Source organism: Pongo pygmaeus, chromosome 5 (genome assembly GCF_028885625.2).
Source record: "Pongo pygmaeus isolate AG05252 chromosome 5, NHGRI_mPonPyg2-v2.0_pri, whole genome shotgun sequence".
NCBI classification, from domain to species: domain Eukaryota; kingdom Metazoa; phylum Chordata; class Mammalia; order Primates; family Hominidae; genus Pongo; species Pongo pygmaeus.
This window is the reverse complement of record NC_072378.2, coordinates 82,685,965-82,707,593: the sequence shown is the minus strand read 5'-3', so window position 1 is coordinate 82,707,593 and position 21,629 is coordinate 82,685,965. Positions and strand designations below refer to the sequence as shown.

The 21,629-nt window shown below is 40.2% G+C and overlaps 2 protein-coding genes across 9 annotated transcripts in view; one reads left to right on the top strand and one right to left on the bottom strand.

Moving 5' to 3' along the window:
* Positions 1 to 3,234, bottom strand: RWDD2A (RWD domain containing 2A). Of its 2 annotated transcripts, none has more exons than XM_054492844.2 (3): positions 2,326 to 3,234; positions 1,882 to 2,222; positions 1 to 943 (listed from the first exon to the last, which is right to left on the bottom strand). In XM_054492844.2, exons 2-3 carry the CDS (start codon positions 2,080 to 2,082, stop codon positions 266 to 268), a joined length of 879 nt encoding a protein of 292 aa, XP_054348819.1. In that variant the 5' UTR covers positions 2,083 to 2,222; positions 2,326 to 3,234; the 3' UTR covers positions 1 to 265. The 2 variants fall into 2 exon arrangements, with proteins under 2 accessions (XP_054348819.1, XP_054348816.1); XM_054492841.2 differs by having other exon boundaries at positions 3,072 to 3,217.
* The window catches only part of PGM3 (phosphoglucomutase 3), a 44,742-nt gene continuing 26,253 nt past the window's right edge, over positions 3,141 to 21,629 (top strand). For 4 of the 7 annotated variants that reach the window (XR_010126738.1, XR_010126739.1, XM_054492833.2 and 1 more), the window contains exons 1-9: positions 3,141 to 3,335; positions 5,488 to 5,693; positions 7,690 to 7,874; positions 9,411 to 9,478; positions 13,504 to 13,637; positions 14,552 to 14,747; positions 16,511 to 16,668; positions 17,727 to 17,810; positions 20,425 to 20,523. Coding sequence is in view for 4 of the 7 variants with exons in the window: in XM_054492833.2 (XP_054348808.2) it covers positions 5,490 to 5,693; positions 7,690 to 7,874; positions 9,411 to 9,478; positions 13,504 to 13,637; positions 14,552 to 14,747; positions 16,511 to 16,668; positions 17,727 to 17,810; positions 20,425 to 20,523 (1,128 nt within the window). In the remaining 3 variants the exon portion in view is untranslated. Of the gene's footprint in view, positions 3,553 to 5,487; positions 5,694 to 7,689; positions 7,875 to 9,410; positions 9,479 to 13,503; positions 13,638 to 14,551; positions 14,748 to 16,510; positions 16,669 to 17,726; positions 17,811 to 20,424; positions 20,524 to 21,629 lie in introns of all 7 variants that reach the window. The other 3 variants (XR_010126740.1, XM_054492837.2, XM_063666369.1) reach the window with 1 other exon arrangement.

Below are 21,629 nucleotides of genomic sequence, written 5' to 3'. Positions count from 1 at the left end.
TGAAATGGATTGTTTTTATTAATTTACAATGAAATAGTTTTTGAATGACTTAACACAAGAACCTACAGATAACATCACAATTGCACTGTTATAAAGTTTAAAGGCCTATTCATTTCACTGTCAGCTGAAATTCATTACCAGGTGAAAATTCTGGAGCTGGGTTTTGCACTGAGGATGCTACACAGCCACCAGCCTTTTTAATTTGGTCTTATTAACAGAAATACTGACTTAGTGAAATTACAAGCACAGGCCTCTTAATCGCTTTTTACGAGTCTGAACTTTTGCTTTCAATACCAAATAGTATCTGAAAAACATGCTCACTTTTGTGCTTCTTGAGAAATTCTAAGAACTGGCCCAGATTCATGTGATAGTCATTCCTTAATCCATAGTCACCATGAGCCTCAAGGAGTAATTCTTCAAAACAATGGAAAAGGCGCAGGTCCTCACCATTTCCTTCTGTCTCCACGCTTTCAGCATGCTTACAGGAAATGTGCTTCCAATTGGGGTACCTAATTGTGTGCCAGAACTCCTCACAGTGCTCTTTGAAACCCTCCACACAGATTATACCAGGCTTTCCTGTCATGCAAAATCCAGTCACATCTAACCTTTTCCCAACATCCAAAATCTTTTTCCTTAGGTCCTGCTGATATATATGGTGACTGTAGATCCACATTCGGAGGAATGTGTTCTTGACTGGTTTTGCTTGTGTAGATGGTTCATATACAAGCTTTCTGTTCAGGAAATAAGATGCACTGTTGTCCTGTAGCCACTGGATTGCTGCACATATACAGAGCTCACCTGGATCAAAAGTCCCTATGTAGGAAGTGAGACCTTTGTTGAGAAGTAGCTGCTGATGTCTGTCAAGTTCAGATGACCGTCCAAACAGCTGCAGTGCTACATAGGGGTAGCTGTGAGGCATGGTCACTTGCAAATCAATTTTCACCTTAAAATGAAAATCAAATAGATTTAAATGCCATAACATCACATAAGCTAGTTTATCAATAGCAACTGCATGATTTTGAGAAATGTTATTGCTACTATTAAATGTACCAAGTACTTTACATACACAATTGCTTCCTTTTATGCATTATTTCAATATTTATTGAACAACTACGTGTGCCAGGTGCCCTGTGCTGGGATAAAAAAGTGAATAAGCCAGACACTATTTTTGCCTTTCATGAAGTCCAGGGCCTAGTGAAGGAGACAGACATTAAACAAATAATTACATATAGCAAGTATTTTTCAATTGTGAAAAGCATTACCATGGAAAAGTGGAAGGTTCCATTGAAGTGTGTAACCAGCGGGACAGAATCCAGTCTGGAGAACCAGAAAGTCTCCTCTGAGGGAATGACAACTGAAGGATGAGTAGGAAATAGCTACAACAGTGGTTCTCAAATGCCCAGTCCACGTGTTACCTATGCTATGCTAATATTGCTGGAGATAAATTGATCAGAAGACGGAGGTAAATTCATTGTTAGTCTTTAGATTTTTCCATCTGTATTTGCTTTCTGTGTTATGGTGCCATCAAAAAATCCACTCATTCACTCCTTAAAAGACAGTTTTGTTACAGGAGATATTTAGATTTATGAAAATCATGATACATGTGAAAGGTAGTCCAATTGGATGGGTGAACAAAATAATAATGGCATAAGACTGCAAGATAGCTTCAATAAAAACTCCAGGTATATTTTTTAAAAAGGTGTGTATGTTTACATAAAATTAAAGATATTTACTGAAGACAATTTATAGAGCATTCCGTATCTTTCAAACAAGGAAATATGCACCTGGAATATTTCTATCTTTCCTTGACAGAAAGCTCATGTTCTAGATGTTTCAGTTAAAAACTGGGCACCTGGCAAACACTTAAATCAGGGCACCTACCTTGGGCTCTTCAATCTGGAGCGTAATTACAAATTCGATTTTTGGTGGCAGCGCCTCCCTGGTGCCTTCCAAATACCTCTTTATATTCGTCAGGGCATTTACATCTTCAAGTTTTACTTCTCCTTGGTTAGGAAACATAGAAAACAGCATTTCCATTTCCAGTAGCTGAAGCTGAAGGCTTTCTTTCACCGAAGCAGACATGTTGCCTCGCAATCAGCCTGCTTGGAAACCTCACAAGGCCCAGGGACGCTGGGTTTGTCAATGCCAGCCGGTGTCCAGCGAAATTTCCCGAAGGTCCCTTTACGTGGAAGCAATTCTGCAGGAACGCTTTGCACCGAGAGCTAGGGGCACAAACCGGACACTTACACTCTTATTTCCTGACTCCAAAATCTAGTATGCACAACATCCTCTAAAACACTCCGTTAAAACCCATATTCTGCGTACCCGGACTCCGGGCTCCCCGCACTAGATAGGGGAATCTGCACTTTCAACAGGTGTTTGGAACTGTCCCGCTGCAAGTGGCAGGCAGACACCTGCAGACGCTCTGCAAGCCTGAATTCTGGGAAAGGCTGGGGCCCGGCTTCCAATCCCACCCGGGGCTCGGGCTTGGACGGAGCCAGACGCTGCGGCGAGAGAGCCCGCAATGCCAGCGGGATGGGCTCCGAGTTCCCCAGCGCCAGTCGCCACCCCTCGGTTCCGGACTCGCGGACCGCCCCCCCCACACCGGGGTGGCTTTTTCGCTTGGGCCGCATTCCAGGGCTCCGGACGTTTACGACTCACTGGCCTCTGCCCCGAAGGACCCAGGATGAGGGTAGGGGGTGTCTCAGAGGTCATTAAATAAAAGATGTTTACAGTGAGCTGGGGGAAGAGGGCACCCGGGGAGACGGCGGCCGGAGAAGGCTTCCCAGATTCAAAGGTTTGGGAGATGACCTCGACGTCGGAGAGGGGGATGCGGGCCGCCGGCGGCGCTCACTGTGGGCGATGTCGCCCTGCCCGAGGCCCAGCGACGGGGCTGATTCCCCACCCCCGCCCCTAGCCAAGACCACTAGGAACCCCGGCTTCCCAGGAACTCAGGGCCTGTCGCCCCAAGAGGCCCGGATTTGGAGGCGGAGGCTGTGCCTCCGCGGCCGCAGTGCTCTGAGGGCCCGCGACCCTCGGCCCCAACCCCCGGGCCACCGCGGGGGCCTCACCCTTTCTGGTCATTCAATGGTAACACCCCAGACCCCGCTCGGAACCGCAGCCGCAGTTCCTCAGGCGCTAGCTGCGCGCGACCGACGGCGAGGCGGGGGCGGGGCCGGCGGACAGTCCTCTGCCGTGATTGGCCGGGGGGCGTGGCGATGAGCCGGAAGCCACGCAGGGCCACGTCTGCGGTTCTGAGGACAGAGTCTGGGTGCAGACGTTGTTGCTTGGGTACTTCTCTGTTGCGTGTAGGTGAAGGGGGCTTCCTGACCGAGGTAAGCCGGGCCCCGAGGCTCGGAGTTGAGAAGGGAGACTACCGGTCGGCAAGGGCTCGGTGGGAGCGGGACAGGTCAGATTCTCGGCCCGACGGAGGGGCTAGCGGTCTGGTGGGCGACTGACCGAGCGGCGGAGCGCGCGGGACACACCTACAGGCCCCTGCGCCCTGCGAGCGGGCTGGTCGGGCCGGGCCGCGGGTCTCCTGCCGGGGCTCTGGTACGTGGACCTTGGCGGGGACCTCAGGGTGGAGTGCCGGGAATCACCCTTGTGCGGTGATTCGAGGGTAGGCGGGAGAGAAGCACCAAGGAGGTTTGAAGATTGAATGGAGAGTAGGGGGATACTTTTAACTTTTTGCGTGGACGCTGGATTTGGCAAATATGCTTTCAATAAAGGCATTCGCAGACGCATTGAAAGTAGTTGTAGGGTCTAAAACGCATGAAAAGATGAACTCATATTATCTGGACCTTTTTCTTTTTTTTAATGGCTTTTTGGAGTTAACAGGACTGGTTTACACCCATATGAATAATCATGACACATAACTGACTGCCCAGTTTTTACAAATATGTATTCATCCTTAGGAAAGAGATTTGATCACTGTCTTGAACCAAATTAGCTTACTGAATGCCAGCTTTTTCCAACTGGACAAAAGCAAGGATTTTTCACCATTTCTTGTAAGTTCTGTTCATTGAAGCAATAAAGAAAACAAAATTATGAGGCTAGCAGCTGGCGGACTGCTCCTCATCTCTGGGCTAATTGGGAATTAATTGACCCGGGAAATGTAGTATATGGACCACTGAAGGAAAACTACTGACTGAGGTTGGAAACCCCAAGCTCCACTTAATGGGAGTATCCCAGAGAAAGCAGTATTAGTGGGCTAAGGGCCAATTTTTTGTTGTTGTTGTTTGTTTGTTTTGAGACGGAGTCTCACCCTGTCGCCCAGCCTGGAGTGCAATGGCGCGATCTCGGCTCACTGCGACCTCCACCGCCCGGGTTCAAGCGATTCTCCTGCCTCAGCCTCCTGAGTAGCTGGGACTACAGGCGCGCACCACCACGCCAGGCTACTTTTTGTATTTTTAGTAGAGACGGGGGTTTCACCATGTTGGTCAGGCTGGTCTTGAACTCCTGACCTCGTGATCCGGCCACCTTGGTTTCCCAAAATGCTGGGATTACAGGCGTGAGCCACCGCACTTGGCCTGTTTTTTTTTTTTTTTTTGAGACAGAGTCTCCCTTTGTCACCCAGGCTGGAGTGCAGTGGCGCGATCTCGGCTCACTGCAACCTCCGCCTCCCGGGTTCAAGAGATTCTCCTGCTTTAGCCTCCCGAGTAGCTGGGATTACAGGCGCCCACCAACATGCCCGACTAATTTTTTTGTATTTTTAATAGAGAGACGGTTTCGCCATGTTGTCCAGGCTGGTTTCAAACTTCTGACCTCAGGTGATCCACCTGCCTTGGCCTCTCAAAGTGCTAAGATTACAGGCGTGAGCCACCACTCCCGGCCGATGTTTTATTTTTAAAAGTAAAGGAAAAAGGTGGCATTCTTTCGGAAGAAGATATTGCTAGTTTTAGAGCAACATCTTAGAAGGGTGTCCTGATTGTTCTTAGCAAATGGAAAAAGATCTGGGTAGTCTTGGAGAAGAAACTCTTGCCTTTTGCTTTTCCTTTAAGAATATGTCTCTATAGTTTGGGAGAAATAGCAAAAGAACCACAAAGGTTTCTCAGATATTTGGGGATATGTAGTTTCAGTCCACTCAAAAATCTGACTTTAGGCCTCAATCCATCACCAGCTATCTATGTTAATTTAGGTTAGTTTCCCTTTTTTGTAAAATGAAATGATCTTTGAGCTCATTGGAGTCTCTGAATAGGTGTAAAATCTTCATTTTAGTTGAGAGTGGACCAATTTAAGTGTGCCCGGGGTCCAGAAATAGTCCTGGAGCTAAAGTGGGAGGAGAGTGGGGACAATCTGCTATCTGCCCTGAGTCTGCCTAGGAGTGGACAATCCAAGTCCACAGGACTTAACTCTCCTGCCCGTTGCTCTGTCAAACATAGGGTTCAGAATGAGACAGACCTATTCATTTGGGGTGGCAGTTTTTGAAGTAAATGGTTCTTGAGAAATTACTTGTTATGCCTGAAACAATATTTCTTAATTTTGTAGACATGGATTTAGGTGCTATTACAAAATACTCAGCATTACATGCCAAGCCCAATGGACTGATCCTTCAATACGGGACTGCTGGATTTCGAACGAAGGCAGAACATCTTGATCATGTCATGTTTCGCATGGGATTATTAGCTGTCCTGAGGTCAAAACAGACAAAATCCACTATAGGAGTCATGGTAACAGCGTCCCACAATCCTGAGGTAATGGATTTAGTGCCCTGATAAAGCAGACCATTATTTACAAGACCAGGCCTTAGTGTCTGAGCAATTTGACCTGAAGTACAAATTCTAATTCTAGGAATGTGCCTTCTCATTTATATGTGCTTTGGATGTGAAACAACTTTTTTTTTTTTTAAGAGCATGATCATTAAACTCATGATTCCTAAGGGTGTGGAAAGAATGAAAAGATACTGTCATTTTTTGGAGTGTCCGTATTAGAGAAATAACAACGTCCTTCCAAATTTATTGATTTAAGACATTTTCAGTAATTGAAAATTGTTTCCTTTGTTAACCTAGCAGTGATTAAAGATATTGGGGATGGGTGGGGAAGGGTAAAGATTTGAAAAGAAACATTTTGAACATTTTCAGACAGGTTTTTATAGCTCGGCAATAATTTCTTGTTCTGAATGAACAAACAGGTGAGCTTTGGCAGAATATTGATGACGCCTGATGGTTCTAGTCTTTGTGACAGTTAGATTTTAATCAAAGTATTCTTTTTGACACAATTATTTTTTCAGCTTTATTGAGGTATAAGTGATAAAAATTGTATAATTCAAGTCATACAACACCATGTTTTGATATATGTATACAACTATCAGGCTAATTAACATATCCATTACCTCACATAGTTACCTTGTTTTGTGGTGAGAATACTTAAGATGTACTCTCAACACATTTTCAATATATATTATTATGAACTATAGTCACCACGCTGTACATTAGTCTTCCAGAACTTATTCATCTTATAACTGCAAGTTTATGCCCATTGGCCATTATCTCCCCATTTCCCTTACCCTCTAGCTGCCACCATACTACTCTCTGTTTCTATGAGTTCCACTTTTTTACATAACACATGTATGTTATGAGCCTGCAGTATTTGTCTTCATGTGTCTGGCTTATTTAACTTAGCATAATGTCTTCCAGATTCAACCATGATGCAAATGGCAGTATTTCTTTTTTAAGGCTGAATAATATTCTATTGTGTATATATACTACATTTTCTTCATCCATTTATCTGTTTATGAGCACTTACGTTGTTTCTATATCTTAGCCAACCTCTTGACACAATGTAGTTATTCTTTATTATCTATAGACCATTAATACAGGGTTTGAATAATATGCTTCTATTTGATTGCTGGGGCTGTGGGATTTTTGCCTTTGTAGCTAAATCAGCAGCATGGTTAAAGTGGTATAGGTCTGTGAAGGATTGTAACCTCCTCTTCCCCCAAACAAGGGCATTGCTTGTCCAAATACGTGATCACTATAAATGTGTAAATGTCTAAATATGTAAGTCACCGTAATTGATTGACTGATTGACTTCTAGGAAGAGCCCTACATTTATTGCTAGTTCAGAGGCACTTCTCAAAACGGTTCTCTTTTCTTTCAGGTGACAGTCACTGTGAACTACATTTTCTTTCCACGAATTTGAGCAGAACAGTGTTGGGAGGCAGTTTTCAGTTTCTGTCCTACCTGCTGGTTGACAAGCTGGCTGGTGTGTTCTTGGAGTTCCAAGTCATAGTGAGAAGGATCTCTGTGTGCCCTTATTCTGCTCCACTTGTGCCCTAGTCAGTTTATTGATAGTGGATGCACAGATCACAGCCTTTTACAAAGGCTAGTGTGGCATAGTGTTTTTAGGCGAGTAAGATAGACTTGCTGTTTTAATATCAGTACTGACATTTGTTAGCTGTATGATCATAAGCAAATTACCTAACCTCTCTGAAGCTCAGTTTTCTCAAAGTAAGATTGAAGTAAAAATAGGATTATTAGTTTAATTGATTTATGTGTGTCATGAGGATTTAATGAGGTATATATATATATAAAATACCTAATCCAGGGTCCAGTATTAATATTTGGTGTTTATTGTTGAAGCTGCTCAGCCATCACTGTCTTTGGCTGAAGGGAAACAGCTTTTGAGTTCTGTTCTCAACTCAGCCTCATGAGTATGCACAGATTGCTCATTGTTTGTTTTTCTTTTAAGGAAGACAATGGTGTAAAATTGGTTGATCCTTTGGGTGAAATGTTGGCACCATCCTGGGAGGAACATGCCACCTGTTTAGCAAATGCTGAGGAACAAGATATGCAGAGAGTGCTTATTGACATCAGCGAGAAAGAAGCTGTGAATTTGCAACAAGATGCCTTTGTAGTTATTGGTAGAGATACCAGGTGATGATAAGAGTTACTGGTAAAAAAAAAGCTTTGGGAACGTGATATAAATGATTGTATCAGTTTTAATCCAAGACAAATGGAAAGAAGTAGAGTGGAACTACCCTGAGTTGCATGTCTACCTGCCTGGCCTTTTTAGTAGGATGTAGTAGCTAAGTCACTACTGCAGCTTGGGGTTTGGAGTCTGACTCTGGTTCAAAACTCTACTCCAAAACCCAAGCTGCAGAATAATGTATGTAAAATACTTCCTGACACAAGAGAAACACTCAATAAATGTCTCCCACCCCCTCTGTAGGTTTATTTTTTTTTCCCTACAGAGTCAACACATGATTTGAACTCATTATTTTTAAAGATTTACTTTGTAATCTGTGTTATTATTGTTTCAAATATTTATATCATTTTCCCATGCTGGAGCTTACTGTAAACTACAATATTACTTTCCACATAGTTCTATTTTGCAGCTTTTGCCTTTCTTAACAAAAATGTCTTTTTGTAAAATATTAGATGAAAAGTATACTTTGCAACAGTGGCATTTCCTTTTGCATAAGATCTGGTTTTAACCTGAGATTATTTCAAAAGGAAATTTCTACTCAATCTCCAATACCTGGACTGGTTTTTTTACCCTCTGTTGTGTTACCAGAGGGTTTTCCAGATACCGATGATGGTAGCAGAGTAACTTATGTTCTGAAGTAAATTATCGCACCACAGTAAAGCCATCCCACATGTATTTGGTTCTTAACTATTAACTAATCTAAGTGATGAAACATCTTTTTCTACAAGGCAGTTTTTATTTTATTTTTTATTTTTTTGAGACGGAGTCTCGCTCTGTCACCAGGCTGGAGTGCAGTGGCACAGTCTTGGCTCATTGCACCCTCCGCCTCCCAGGGTCAAGCGATTCTCCTGCCTCAGCCTCCCGAATAGCTGGGACTACAGGTGTGCGCCACCACGCCCAGCTAATTTTTGTATTTTTAGTAGAGACGGGGTTTCACCATGTTGGCCAGGATGGTCTCGATCTCATGATCCACCCGCTTCGGCCTCCCAAAGTGCTGGGATTACAGGTGTGAGCCACTGTGCCTGGCTAAGGCAGTTTTGTAATCTGTTTTATTTTCAGATAGATAATTTGTTCTGACTTTACAAAATGGAAAACAGGTTCTATATCCTTGGTGGCTTAATACAAGTACTGTCTTATACACACTGTGTATATTCAGTGTTTATTGTTACTGTTCTTAGAGTTCAGACATGTTGCTGTAGTCAAACTTGAAAAGGTATTTGGGTATGCTGTGGTTAGAGTGTCCTTTATATCTATTTTATCAATTCATTTAAAAGCCAAAATTTTTCCTAGAACTAGATTGTGAAAGGCTACTGGAAAATGCTTATAATTTACCAGTTATCTTTAGAGTTTATAGCTTTCAGTTCAGATACCAGGAACTTGCTATTTTGAAATTTATAGCATGTAATTTTTGCATTTGCTTGCAGAACCAGCAACCCTGCCAGTTTCAGGATGGGATATATTATTTTCTTCCTTTTCTTTCCTAGGCCCAGCAGTGAGAAACTTTCACAATCTGTAATAGATGGTGTGACTGTTCTAGGAGGTCAATTCCATGGTATGTAGTTATCCTGAGTTGGAAATTAAACTAATCTTTAAAAAACTTTAATTTACAAAAGTAATGTATATTTGTTTAGAAAAGTTTGAAAATACAGATGAACAAAAAATGTTTAAAAAATGAACTCCTAGATACAAAATACTAACTTTAAAAATAATCTTCCAGGTCGTTTCTGGGCAGGCATGTTTTGTCTTACCTATGGTAGTACTATAGGAGATTATAGCTGGGAAATTCTGAACTAATACAACTTCCTTTACTTTGGTAAGGCTGAATTTCCTCAAATTAAAACCTTTTTAAGTACTTGAAGATGATCATTCTGGGGAGCTTTTATCAATATTAGGTCTTCCCTAATAGCTGGTTTCCTGTGAAATCAGCTGTTACCTGTCAAGTAGTGATGGGAAATATTTTTGACAGGTAGTTCTTTATGTTATATCAAATGACAGAGAATTAAGTGAAACAAAACAGACTAGGATCCCCTTCTCACATTGTGTCTGTTGTGAAGGCACTGCCTCCACCATGTTTTGAGGTGAATATTTTCCTGGTGTGAGATCTTTGTCATTAAAACAAACATCCACTCTTGACCTTTGAAACCTCCTCTCAGTTCCAACTGTGTTCCCTTCCTGCACGGTCAGTCTGGCCTCTGCTGAGGGCTAGCTCTGCTTACCTTCTCTGTTTCCTTCTCTTCTGTCATTCTTCAGCCTTCTGCAGGTGAGTCTCTATCCTTACCTCTCCTTGAAATAAATGTCTCCCCAGCCCACCCCTGACATCCATCTGCATTGTTATTGCCAAATCTGGTGGATATTGTAAAGTAGGGATTCTTAACCAGGGACCTTTATGGCATGTCTGGGAAAGCTGCAGAGGACCTGTGGACATCATGATACGATGTACAGAGTGTTGCCAGCACAAGCACTTTCCCAGGGAGTGCACACGTACCTCTCCTCAGATACTCAGAGGGGGCTGTGATCTAAGAATAATTTTAATAATTTATGCTTTAAAGGTCTTACAGTTGAAGTCTTTGTAGCTTTCCATAATGTTAAAGCTCTTTCTTTGAGCTTCTACTTGCTTGGCCACTATTCCATATTGGTCTTCTCTGTTGGCTCCTCTTGTGTCTCTTTTGGGGAGGGCATTCCTCGGGACCCTCTTTCATTCTGCATGATTTCTGAATGATTATCTCTACTGCCATAGCTTGAGCTACCTTTTTTCATTTATTTATTTATTTACTTACTTATTTATTTATTGTTTGAGATGGAGTCTCACTTTGTCGCCAGGCTGGAGTGCAGAGGCTCGATCTTGGCTCACTGCAACTTCTGACTCCCTGGTTCAAGTGATTCTCCTGCCTCAGCCTCCCGAGTAGCTGGGATTACAGGCACATGCCACCACACCTGGATAATTTTTGTATTAGTAGAGACGGGGTTTCATTATGTTGGCCAGACTGGTCTCACTCTCCTGACCTCGTGATCCGCCTGCCTCGGCCTCACAAAGTGCTGGGATTACAGGCATGAGCCACTGCGACCGGCCTCTTTCATTTGTTAATTCATCAAACATGTTTTACTACCTGCTGTGTACATCCCTCTAGTAGTCTATTTCTGTTTCACTGTGTATCACAACCCATAGTAAGAAACCCATTATGTGTCATGACATGTCAATGTGTGCTTGTGTGTATAACTGAAATAATAGTTTCAATAAACAGTGCTCATCCATCCTACATGACATGCAATCATCTGTTTAAAATGCACAAATGCTGGCTGTGTCTCACTAAGTAAATTCCATGGCCCATTGGCAGGCTGTGGCCTGCAATTTGTAAAGCATTGGTCTGAGTGGTGTCTTCCCTTAGGTGGCCTGCTTCTTTCTCATGTTCACCCTGCCCCAAACTGTATTCTATCATCCCCAGAATGGTTGTCTTTTTCAGCATTTTCATTCTATCGCTAGAACCATCACTCTCCTAGTGTTTTAGTCTAGAAGAAGTTGAGAGTAATTTTTTTAACCTTTCCTTCATTTCTCTCTTCAGCTTAGTGTATTTCAGTAAATGAAAAAAGGTTAATGTAGCTGCAACATAGGGAGAATGGGGGCTAGGAGAAGAGAGTAGGGAGGTAAGGTGGGGCTAATTCATACAAATCTTGGAGGTCATGGCAAGAACTTGGGCTTTATTCCAGATGCAATGGGACTCCATTGAAGGATTTTATGCAAGAGAGTGATATGATCACATTTCCATTTAAGCCAGTCCCTCTGTTTGTCGTAGAGAGAAGGGAAAGGAAAGTTGTAAGAAAGGGAAACAGACCAGCTAGGCCACTCTTGAAAAATTGGTATTGCATTCAAAGGATTTTGTGATATGTGGGGAGAACAGAACTGTGAAGAACACATGCAGGTTTCTGAGTTGATGAGTTGGATAGAAAATGCTTTTCACTGGGTATACATACTAGGCATTTAGTAAATGTTTATTTGGTAATTTTGATATTGGTCACAAAATTATTTTGTTTCTTCCTTTAGCAGGTCTTTTAGAATAATGGGTTCCTCTAGTAAACACTTCCATTAAACTAATCTAAGCTCTTATTGGTATTTTTTGAGCTTCTCCATCTCCTCCCATCTCATCATTATACCAGAGCTAAGGTTGCCTTCATAAGGTACCATTTCTGTTAAATAACTTCAGGGCTCAAGAATTTAAAGTGACTCCTTTTTGCCTCCAGTCAAATTCTTGTGTTTGAGGTTCAGGTCCAACTGACAGGTTTAGTCACTGAGTATTTACTTATTGGTTACTGGTCCATCTTTGCTATCCATTTTTCTTTGTTTTTTGCTCATGGTGCTTTTCTTATATGTTAGCTATGTTTAACTGTAAGCTGGTTTTCTTTCTTTCTTTTTTTTTTGAAAATTATGGGATGTTTTTGAGGTTTACAGTGAAAGTATAGTCCTTTGCTAAAGTTTAGTCTTTGGCTTCTGCTGGGTACCTGGGGCACTGGCTGGGTTCACTTTACATTGATTCATGACAGGCCGGGCATGGTGGCTCATGCCTGTAATCCCAGCATTTTGGGAGTATGAGGTGGGTGGATCATTTGAGGTCAGGAGTTTGAGACCAGTCTGGCCAACATGATGAAACCCTGACTCTACTAAAAATACAAAAATTAGCTGGGCGTGGTAGTGGATGCCTGTAATCCCAGCTACTTGGCAGGAGAATCACTTGAGGCTGGGAGGTGGAGGTTGTAATGAGCTGAGATTGCGCCATTGCACTCCAACCTGAGCGATACGGTGAAACTCCATCTCAAAAAAAAAAAAAAAATTAATGACAAAGTTCCTCTGGACTCCTGTGGTTATGTATGTTTGGGCAGGAAGTCCATGCAAGGGCCTGTGCTTGGTAACAGCTCTTCAAGAATGGGTTTTCCCCTCTTCCCTGCTCAGTGTTAAGATAACTGTCCTGGGAGTGGTGACATGGGGTGATTAATTTCTGACTCATCCTTGGACTGAAGATATAGTTCTTTGGGATTTCAACTTCATGAGAGTCTGGTCTTCTACTGGGTTCTGCATCTTAGATCAGCATGGGCTTTTTTTGCTTGAAAATGGTAGCTCAATTTCTAGTTTAGAGGAATAACTTCAGAACAAAACTGGCTTCCGAACTAGCTTAGATCTTGGAGTTCTTGCCTTCAGGTATGTTTTGGCCTGATAATTCTGTAACTTTTCAGCACTGTAGTTCTTTTTAAAAGGAGGTTTTTGTCTTTTATCTAGCATTTTGGTTGTTTCCAGGAGGATGATTCATCTGAATTATGTAGTTTGCAATGTTACTGGAAACATAACTCAATTATTTACTTGTCTGTATTGCTTTATGTTTACATTGTTACCTGTTTATATGTAATGATTGGTTTTTTGGCTTCTTATAGTCATTTATATTTCTTTTTAAGATCATTTTTATGTTTTCTAAGATGTCTGAGATGACACAAAAGGATTTGTCACCCTGAAATTCCTATGCATGAATGCATTTAAACTTTTTTCTCTTTGTTAAGAAATGCGGTGAATTGCTTTTTGTATTTCTATGACAGATTATGGCTTGTTAACAACACCCCAGCTGCACTACATGGTGTATTGTCGAAACACGGGTGGCCGATACGGAAAGGCAACTATAGAAGGTTACTACCAGAAACTCTCTAAGGCTTTTGTGGAACTCACCAAACAGGTGAAAAGTTTATTGAACATGGTTAGAGTTAAACAAATGAATAAAGTAACATGGTCTACTGAACAAATTATCTTGTTTGTCATGCCTCCTCTTTCCTTTTCCAAAGATGCTGCATATCTCCTTTTTTGTTTTTCTCTAGGGCGACACAAGGTTCTGGTCTATGTATCCTGCTAACTTACATTGGCGTTTACTTGGCAAAACACGTAGTACATTCTGAGATCCTTTGGGGAAGAAAACATGGTGGGGGTCTTGACGATGGTATCATAAGTATTCATTCAGATGAATTTGATCTTAGTTAATGTAGGTGCTGTTGGCTTAATACCTGAGGCATCTACTATTGAGATTTTCTTCTAGGTATATTGGCTTGTTAAATGTGGAGAGATTTGAGAAGTATAATTCATTTGATCAACAAATATTGAGTGTATGTCCTTACCAGGCATAATTAACTAAAAGCCCTTGCTCTCATAGAACTTATAATTTGGGGTGAGGATAGCTGGGAGAGGAGACAATTAGAAAAAAAAACAAATCTGCCTGATGATGATGTCACATACTATAAAAAGAATGACATACCATTACTGCCCATTTGTCTGTGTGCTTATTCTTGCATTTGAATGGCTGCCTTGTAATATTACTTTTAAGAGACCCTATTAATTGAGAATAAATTCTAATAAAGCTCTATGCTATAAGTTGTTCAATCAGCGAAACTGTTCTATTGTTCTAGGTGTTTTTAAATTTTACTTTAGTGTTTTATAATTTTAAAAATTGAAAAATTAAAACAATTATAATTGATAAAATTTAAAAATTAAAATGAGTTAACTGAATATTTACATGTGCATATATGTATATATGCTTTATATTTCACATTTATTTTTATAACTTGAAATTTTTCTTCCATGTGTCTTTTTCCTTTGTAGGCTTCCTGCAGTGGAGATGAATACAGATCACTTAAGGTCGACTGTGCAAATGGCATAGGGGCCCTGAAGCTAAGGGAAATGGAACACTACTTCTCACAGGGCCTGTCAGTTCAGCTGTTTAATGATGGGTCCAAGGGCAAACTCAATCATTTATGTGGAGCTGACTTTGTGAAAAGTCATCAGAAACCTCCACAGGGTATGTCGTACTAGCACTGTAAAAATTTGTTTTTAATGCTCTTTGAAGCCAATCTCACTTATAAACTAAGGTGGAAAAGTGAGTTAAGAATCTTGCAGCTATTCCTGGCTCTGCCACATTTAGACATTGAGAAATCTTCCCACTCTCACAGCCATTGAAACATGGTCTGCTCTCTCTGCCTGTAAATCACACCACTCCTCATAGTCTACAGGAAATCAGGTGGGGAAAACAAAGTCAGGAAATGGCATTCTAGAGCAGTGGTTCTCAAACTGGCATGCGTCAGAATCACTTTGAGGGCTTGTTAGCACACAGATTCCTGGGCTCCACTTCTGAGTTTCTGGAGGTCTAGCATAAGATTTGCATATGATAGAAATTTGCATTTCTGTCAAGTTTGTAGGCTTTGTTCACAGTGCTTGTCTGGGGATCCCTTTTTGAGAATCACAGATCTAGAGGGGAGCATAGTAAGTATTATTAGATACCTTATCTGAATTAAATATACTATGGAAAGCAAATGTAACTCTGCTTATACAGTTGTTAGCAATCAGTGTTTTCCACTCAGTGCAGAATAGGAGGAAGACTTTTCTTCAGATTTTAGTTGTAGTAGGAGGTGTTCTGGATTTATCTGCATTATAGACCCTAAATTATTTGCTTAGGCCAAACCTGACTTGCAGATATGTTTTGTTTGGCCGGCTGCATTTGTGTGTTTGTCTGTGTGCCACTGTTTAAAAATTCCGTGACTTCTCTTATATATTGGAATCTCTAGCATCTCTTTACCAAAATCAGAAAATGTTCACACATGGCATTAGTCCACTGCAGTCAGATAGATGCTGCCCCCCTTAAATAGGACATGCATTCTGGAACTCTACAGACTTCATCCAGTTGCCTCATTCATTCACGTTATTATGCCTTACTTAGTAAGCATTTAAAATGTCAGTGTAGTCAACCAATTTGAGCTCCTTTTCATTGAATTGCTTGTTTTGACATTTACCTGACAGTTCAGTTCTGCCACTTATTTATCCATTTATTAAATACTGAGCTCTTACTCTCTATGCTCTAGGCTTTGGGACTACAGTATGAACAAAACCATAGTCCTTGCTTTCCTGAAGCTTGCATCATGTCCTTTCTTCAATCTTATGATCCCATTCCTGACAAAAGCCTTTTACTTCTTAGTTGTCTCATGTTGGATTTGTCACTCTGCTGCTGTCATGGCTAAGGAATAGCCAAATTTTCTAATAAATTTGATGTGACAATTGCTGAGATTTCAGCAACTTTATGTAAATTTCACAGGCCAGTTATCTCTCAAAGTTATAATTCTTTGCTCTTAATTACCAGTGTTTCTTTTTATTGGTGGTATGAACAAATAAAAATCATTTCTGTTAGAATCAAAGCACATACATCATCTAGTGCTGATTATTTTTCTATGTAAAGGAGATCATGGTCCTAGGTAAATTACATTCAGAAATACTTGTAGCTTTCAAAAAATGTTTATGGGACACCTGTCTAGCCAAACCAACCTGCTTATAAAATGGAATTTTATGGTAGTATTATAGCAAATTTCAGCATAGATTTTAAATGCTCCTTTTTTCACTTTGCAGTGAATTTGTCCTGTAAAAACCACTAATAAACTACGTACTATTCAAAGATTATACACTATTTAAGATTAAGATATTGATTTTTAGGTGGATAATTTTAAGAGAAAATTCTAAAACTCTTTATAATAAATTCTTAGACTGAAATGCATGTTAAATTATCCTGTGTGCTAGGAATGGAAATTAAGTCCAATGAAAGATGCTGTTCTTTTGATGGAGATGCAGACAGAATTGTTTATTACTACCATGATGCAGATGGCCACTTTCATCTCATAGATGGAGACAAGATAGCAACGTTAATTAGCAGTTTCCTTAAAGAGCTCCTGGTGGAGGTATGGTGGGGGGATTGGCTACCCTCTAAAACAAGACTTAGTAGTGAAATAGTTCCATATTTTACAATCATTTGTCAGAAGGGCACAATTTATGACAAATTCTTTACATTAGTGGGCAGAAAATTTAAAAAAAAGCAGTGGTAATACCCAGTCATTTGAACATTTGAGGCATTGGCTTTGGAACCTGAAGGTACTCTTTTCCTCCTTATACTGGCCGAGTTTTGTGATCTGAAGCTTTAGGAAGTTTTGCTTCCATCATAATTGAAACTTTGATGACAGTTCTGTGGTCACTCCATAAAAGCCCTAAATTCTAATAGGAAATCTCATCATCTGATATATTAACTGATCATGATAAGCTTAGTAATGTGAGATTTGTTTCATTTTGCTATTTTAGAAATAAATCTCAGGCTAGCTTTAAGTACACAATATAACTGGAAATTATTATAATCTGGAAACAGCATACTTTAAGAATTCAATAGATACTTTTTGTTCTTTCTTTTGAGACAGTGTTGCTCTGTCGCCCAGGCTGGAGTGCAGGGGCAGGATCTCGATCTCCGCTCATTGCAACCTCTGCCTCCTGGGCTCAAGCAATTCTTCTGCCTCAGCCTCCCAAGTAGCTGGGATTACAGATGCACGCCACCACACCTGGGTAATTTTTGTATTTTTAGTAGAGATGGGGTTTCACCATGTTGGCCAGGCTGGTCTCAAACTCTTGACCTCAGGTGATCCACCCACCTTGGCCTCCCAAAGTGCTGGGATTACAGGCGTGAGCCACCGTGCCTCGCCAGATACTTTTATTTAAAAAATTAAAGAGGTGAAGATCAGGAGATACAGGCTTCTTAAAAGAGGAATTCTCATAGAATTGCTTTAAATAGTGTTCAAATGTATTTTAGGCTTTTTTCCTGGCATACATGTAAATTTTCAGTCAGACATTTATGGCATAAACTAAGGCACAACTGAACTGGCTGATAATTTTGTTAGCCTTTAGAACTCTCATTATATTTGTTTTTGTAGACCATACTTTTGATGGCAAGTTAAGTATCATTGTTTTTGTCTAGATTGGAGAAAGTTTGAATATTGGTGTTGTACAAACTGCATATGCAAATGGAAGTTCAACACGGTATCTTGAAGAAGTTATGAAGGTATTGAATCATTTTTGTTTTCTGGTAGTTTCTGAATTAAGAACATGTTTCTGTGAGGAAGATACTGCCCTCATAAAAGTGATTATGTTGTAGTGCATGAAGCTGAGCTGCTGTTCATGTAAAGGTAAAGAGAAATAAATAAAAAATTTAGTTGTCCTTGATGAATAAAGGAAAACTTCTTTCCTTACTTTTCTTGGAGTTTTCCTTTAGAAAACTTGGAATTCTTTCTCTGTGCCTTTGTAATGAATGTAAATCTTTCTAAAGGCCTAATAAGCCAGTTTTATAGCTCAGGAATATTTTTCTTTAAGGGCCTAGAGTCACCAATTTCAAATGTAAACATCAAGGAAGATAGCTCACCTATCTCCCAGTCTCAGTAGAGTTTAAGTTAGGTGTTTGCATCCAATTTGTAACTATCTGTCTGTCACAGGTATGAAAAGTTCTATTACTCCCTTAGAGAAGGGCAGTTAACACAGGTGGCCATCCCTATTACCAAGTAAATTTAGGATAAACCACGTGTGTGACAAATGGTGTTAAGTTTTCCTATTTGAGGACTAGTGTTAAAGAAAAAAATAATTCATGACACTTGTTAAAATGGTAAGGCAGACTTGATTCAGGACTGTTGTGATAGGTACAGGGACTAATGTGATGGAGTTTTCCAGTGGTAGGAGAAAGATTGGGCTCAACTCCAAATATAGTAAGGAAAAGTGGGGCTTTATAGCCAAGTAGCAGGGTGTGTGGTGGGTGGGTGGTGGTCAGTGGATGAAAAATTACTGAGAGGAAACATGAGGGTAAGTGGGTGGTATTTTGGCTAAACTGATCTAACAGGACTTTTGCTGAAGGTAGGCCAGGGCAGTCACATATTACCTGGGGGATGGTGGAGAATGAGAACTCAGGTCAGATGTCAAGAGTGGTCATGTATCAGGATGAGGGATTCTCGCTAAGCTCACTTAGCATGACTCTTATTAAAATCAGGCTATTGGAAGACATGCCTAAGGACAAGGCCTAGTCAGGCCCACCTAAGCCTGAATAAAGTTTGGTCAAGGAGAGAATTTTTGTCATTAGCCATCTTTTGTCTTAGGAAATTGGATTGGAATATGTCTGCTTGGCTATATTAAAGGGTGAGCGTTTATCTTTGCTGTCTCTTAGCAAATTAGCCTGTGATTGAACATCAGTTTGGCTTAATACTTATTCAGTAATAAAAAACTGTTTCTTGCCCTTCTTTTTTTTTGGAGAGGTTTTCTGGGGTGGTGGGAGATTCTGTTTCTAATTATTTCCCCGGTGTCCACCAGATGACCACCCTTGGCACCACACTACTTGCTCGGAGAGTTACCAGGGTTCATGGACAAAACTGGAAGCCTGTTTGCCTATACTTTCTCATTAACGAGAAGTTTTCCAACTTTTTTGTACCTCATTTTGTACCTCGTTCTGGCATTTATACTAGTTTTAGTTACCTTTCCATTCTCTAGAAAGCAGGAATTATAAAGTCAGATTCCTGCAGGATTTGGACAGGTAAAGTGAATGAGGGCAGCAGGGGGCTAAAAACAGGTCAGTATGTGCCAGCTGATGTCAACTGTAGTCACACTCTTCAAGAGAAGCAGGAAATCTGAATTTTCATGTGATTTTCATACTTGTTTAAAAAGAAACAGTGGCTGGGCAAAACGAAATATATCTTGAGGCTGCTAGTTTATGACCTGATTTTAATATATGGTTATAATAAGCTCATTCAAGGGATTCCATCTGGGGCCCATTTGCCTGCCTTTCACAGGGATTGGGTTATTTCACAGTACTTGGGTTATTGTTTTAGGATTTTCATTTTCTGTCTTAAAAATTTATTACAGGTAAAATAACCTAGTTTAAGAAGCTGTTACTTCTCAACTCACTGTCTTCCAGATGAAATATTTTTAGCCCTTGCATTCCTGAGGTCTCCTACATCCAATCTAATGCTGATCTTTCTTTTGCAGTTTTTCTACTATCAATCTTTCCTTAACCATTCTTAAAGCTCTCTCAGATCCATCCATCCATGACTTTCCCTATTCACTGTTGCTGATCCAGCCACTGTCTCTTACTAGGATTAGTCCTAGAAGCCTCCTCATTCCATTTCTTAACCTTCTAATTGAACTTGCTGCTGTTTGTAAACAAAGTTTTATTGGAATAGAGCTATGTTGATTTGTTTATGTATGGTCTGTGGCTGCTTTTGCACTGTAATGGCAGAGTAATTGTGACAGAGACCATATGGCCTGCAAAGCCTAAAATATTTACTGTCTGGCCTGTTACAGAAAAAGCTTGCAGTTCTGCTCTAAGCTATTCTCCACACTGTAGCTAAACAGCCTTCTAAAACAGTTAGGTCGTGTCACGCCCGCACTTGTAATCTTTCGTGTCTTATAAGGAGACCCTCATCTCTCTCACAGTGCTTTACCCTTGGCTGCATGCTTCCAGAGTGTGTTCGTGCTTCCATTGTATACATACCATTTTGTATTTTAATGCTTAATCGTCTTCCTCACTGGACTTGGCCCCAGTACGTTTTGTTCCCCTTTGTATCTCTGGGATACTAGATATGCAAGAAACGTTTGACATCTGAGTAACTGCTGTATTTCTTTAAATGCATGTGTTATAGGTACCTGTCTATTGCACTAAGACTGGTGTAAAACATTTGCACCACAAGGCTCAAGAGTTTGACATTGGAGTTTATTTTGAAGCAAATGGGCATGGCACTGTAAGTTCTCTTAATTATAGTTGGCCTTAGCTGGCACTTTTCTTTATGATGAGACTTCTGTATCTGGGAGGTAATAATAGGTAATATTGTACTTTGTTGAAATAATTGGATGTGACAAAAAGATCCTTTGGTTATCTTATATATTGATGTATTATGAAACTGTGATTCTCTTTTACATGGTAATGATTCTTTGAATGTGAAGAGATATACTAAGGTGTTTTGAATAGTTTTTTAAAATTTACAGTTCTTAATTTTTTTATAAGCATGTTGTCTATGCATTTTCCGGCTGGCCATAGGAGGGGAAAAGAAAAATTCAGTCGCTATGGTGAATTGCAAAGTGTTGGAAAGTTGATAATTAATAAGAAATGAAAATGAATTTAAGGTAACTAGTGATAGTCATAAAATGTTTCAATTTACATTTACATAAAATTACATTTTAAAGTGTATAATTTAGTTTTTTGTGGATTCATAATGTTCAGAATATTTTTAAAATGTTTTTATACTCACCTTATTTAATGAATGCACTTGAGATGGCTATCAGAACATTTGAATCTAAGCCAAATAATTTTCCTCATTAATTTAAAATTGGCTTTTGGAGGGCATAAATATAAAAAGGGGAAAAATAAGTTCCTACAAAATGCAATTAAGATATAACTTTAGTGATCGAATGGAAAAGTTGGTAAATTATTTTCTAAAGGGTAGACAGTAAATATTTTTGGATTTTCAGGCCATAAGGTCTCTGTTGCTGAACTCTGCTGATCTAGCTTAAATGAATCTGTGTGGTTGTGTTCCAGTAAAACTTTACAAAAACAGGTGACTAGCCTGTGCCTTATTTTATCAAGAAAAATGTATTTCATCAAGTAGTTGAGCATAGTATGCTGATCTTGCTCAGTATTAGGCCTCTAGAAGGCAAAAAAGATGGGTATTTCCAAATGAGATAAGACTCTTGAGGAGCATGATGAATTATATATTGTAATGACTATCCATGACATTATTTGCCATATTTTGATGAATACTATGAACTCTTAATTTTGCCTAGCTCATCCCCTTAAGTTTTAGAATAAAACTGTACTAGCTGCAATGAATTATATCCTTCAAAGTAAAAA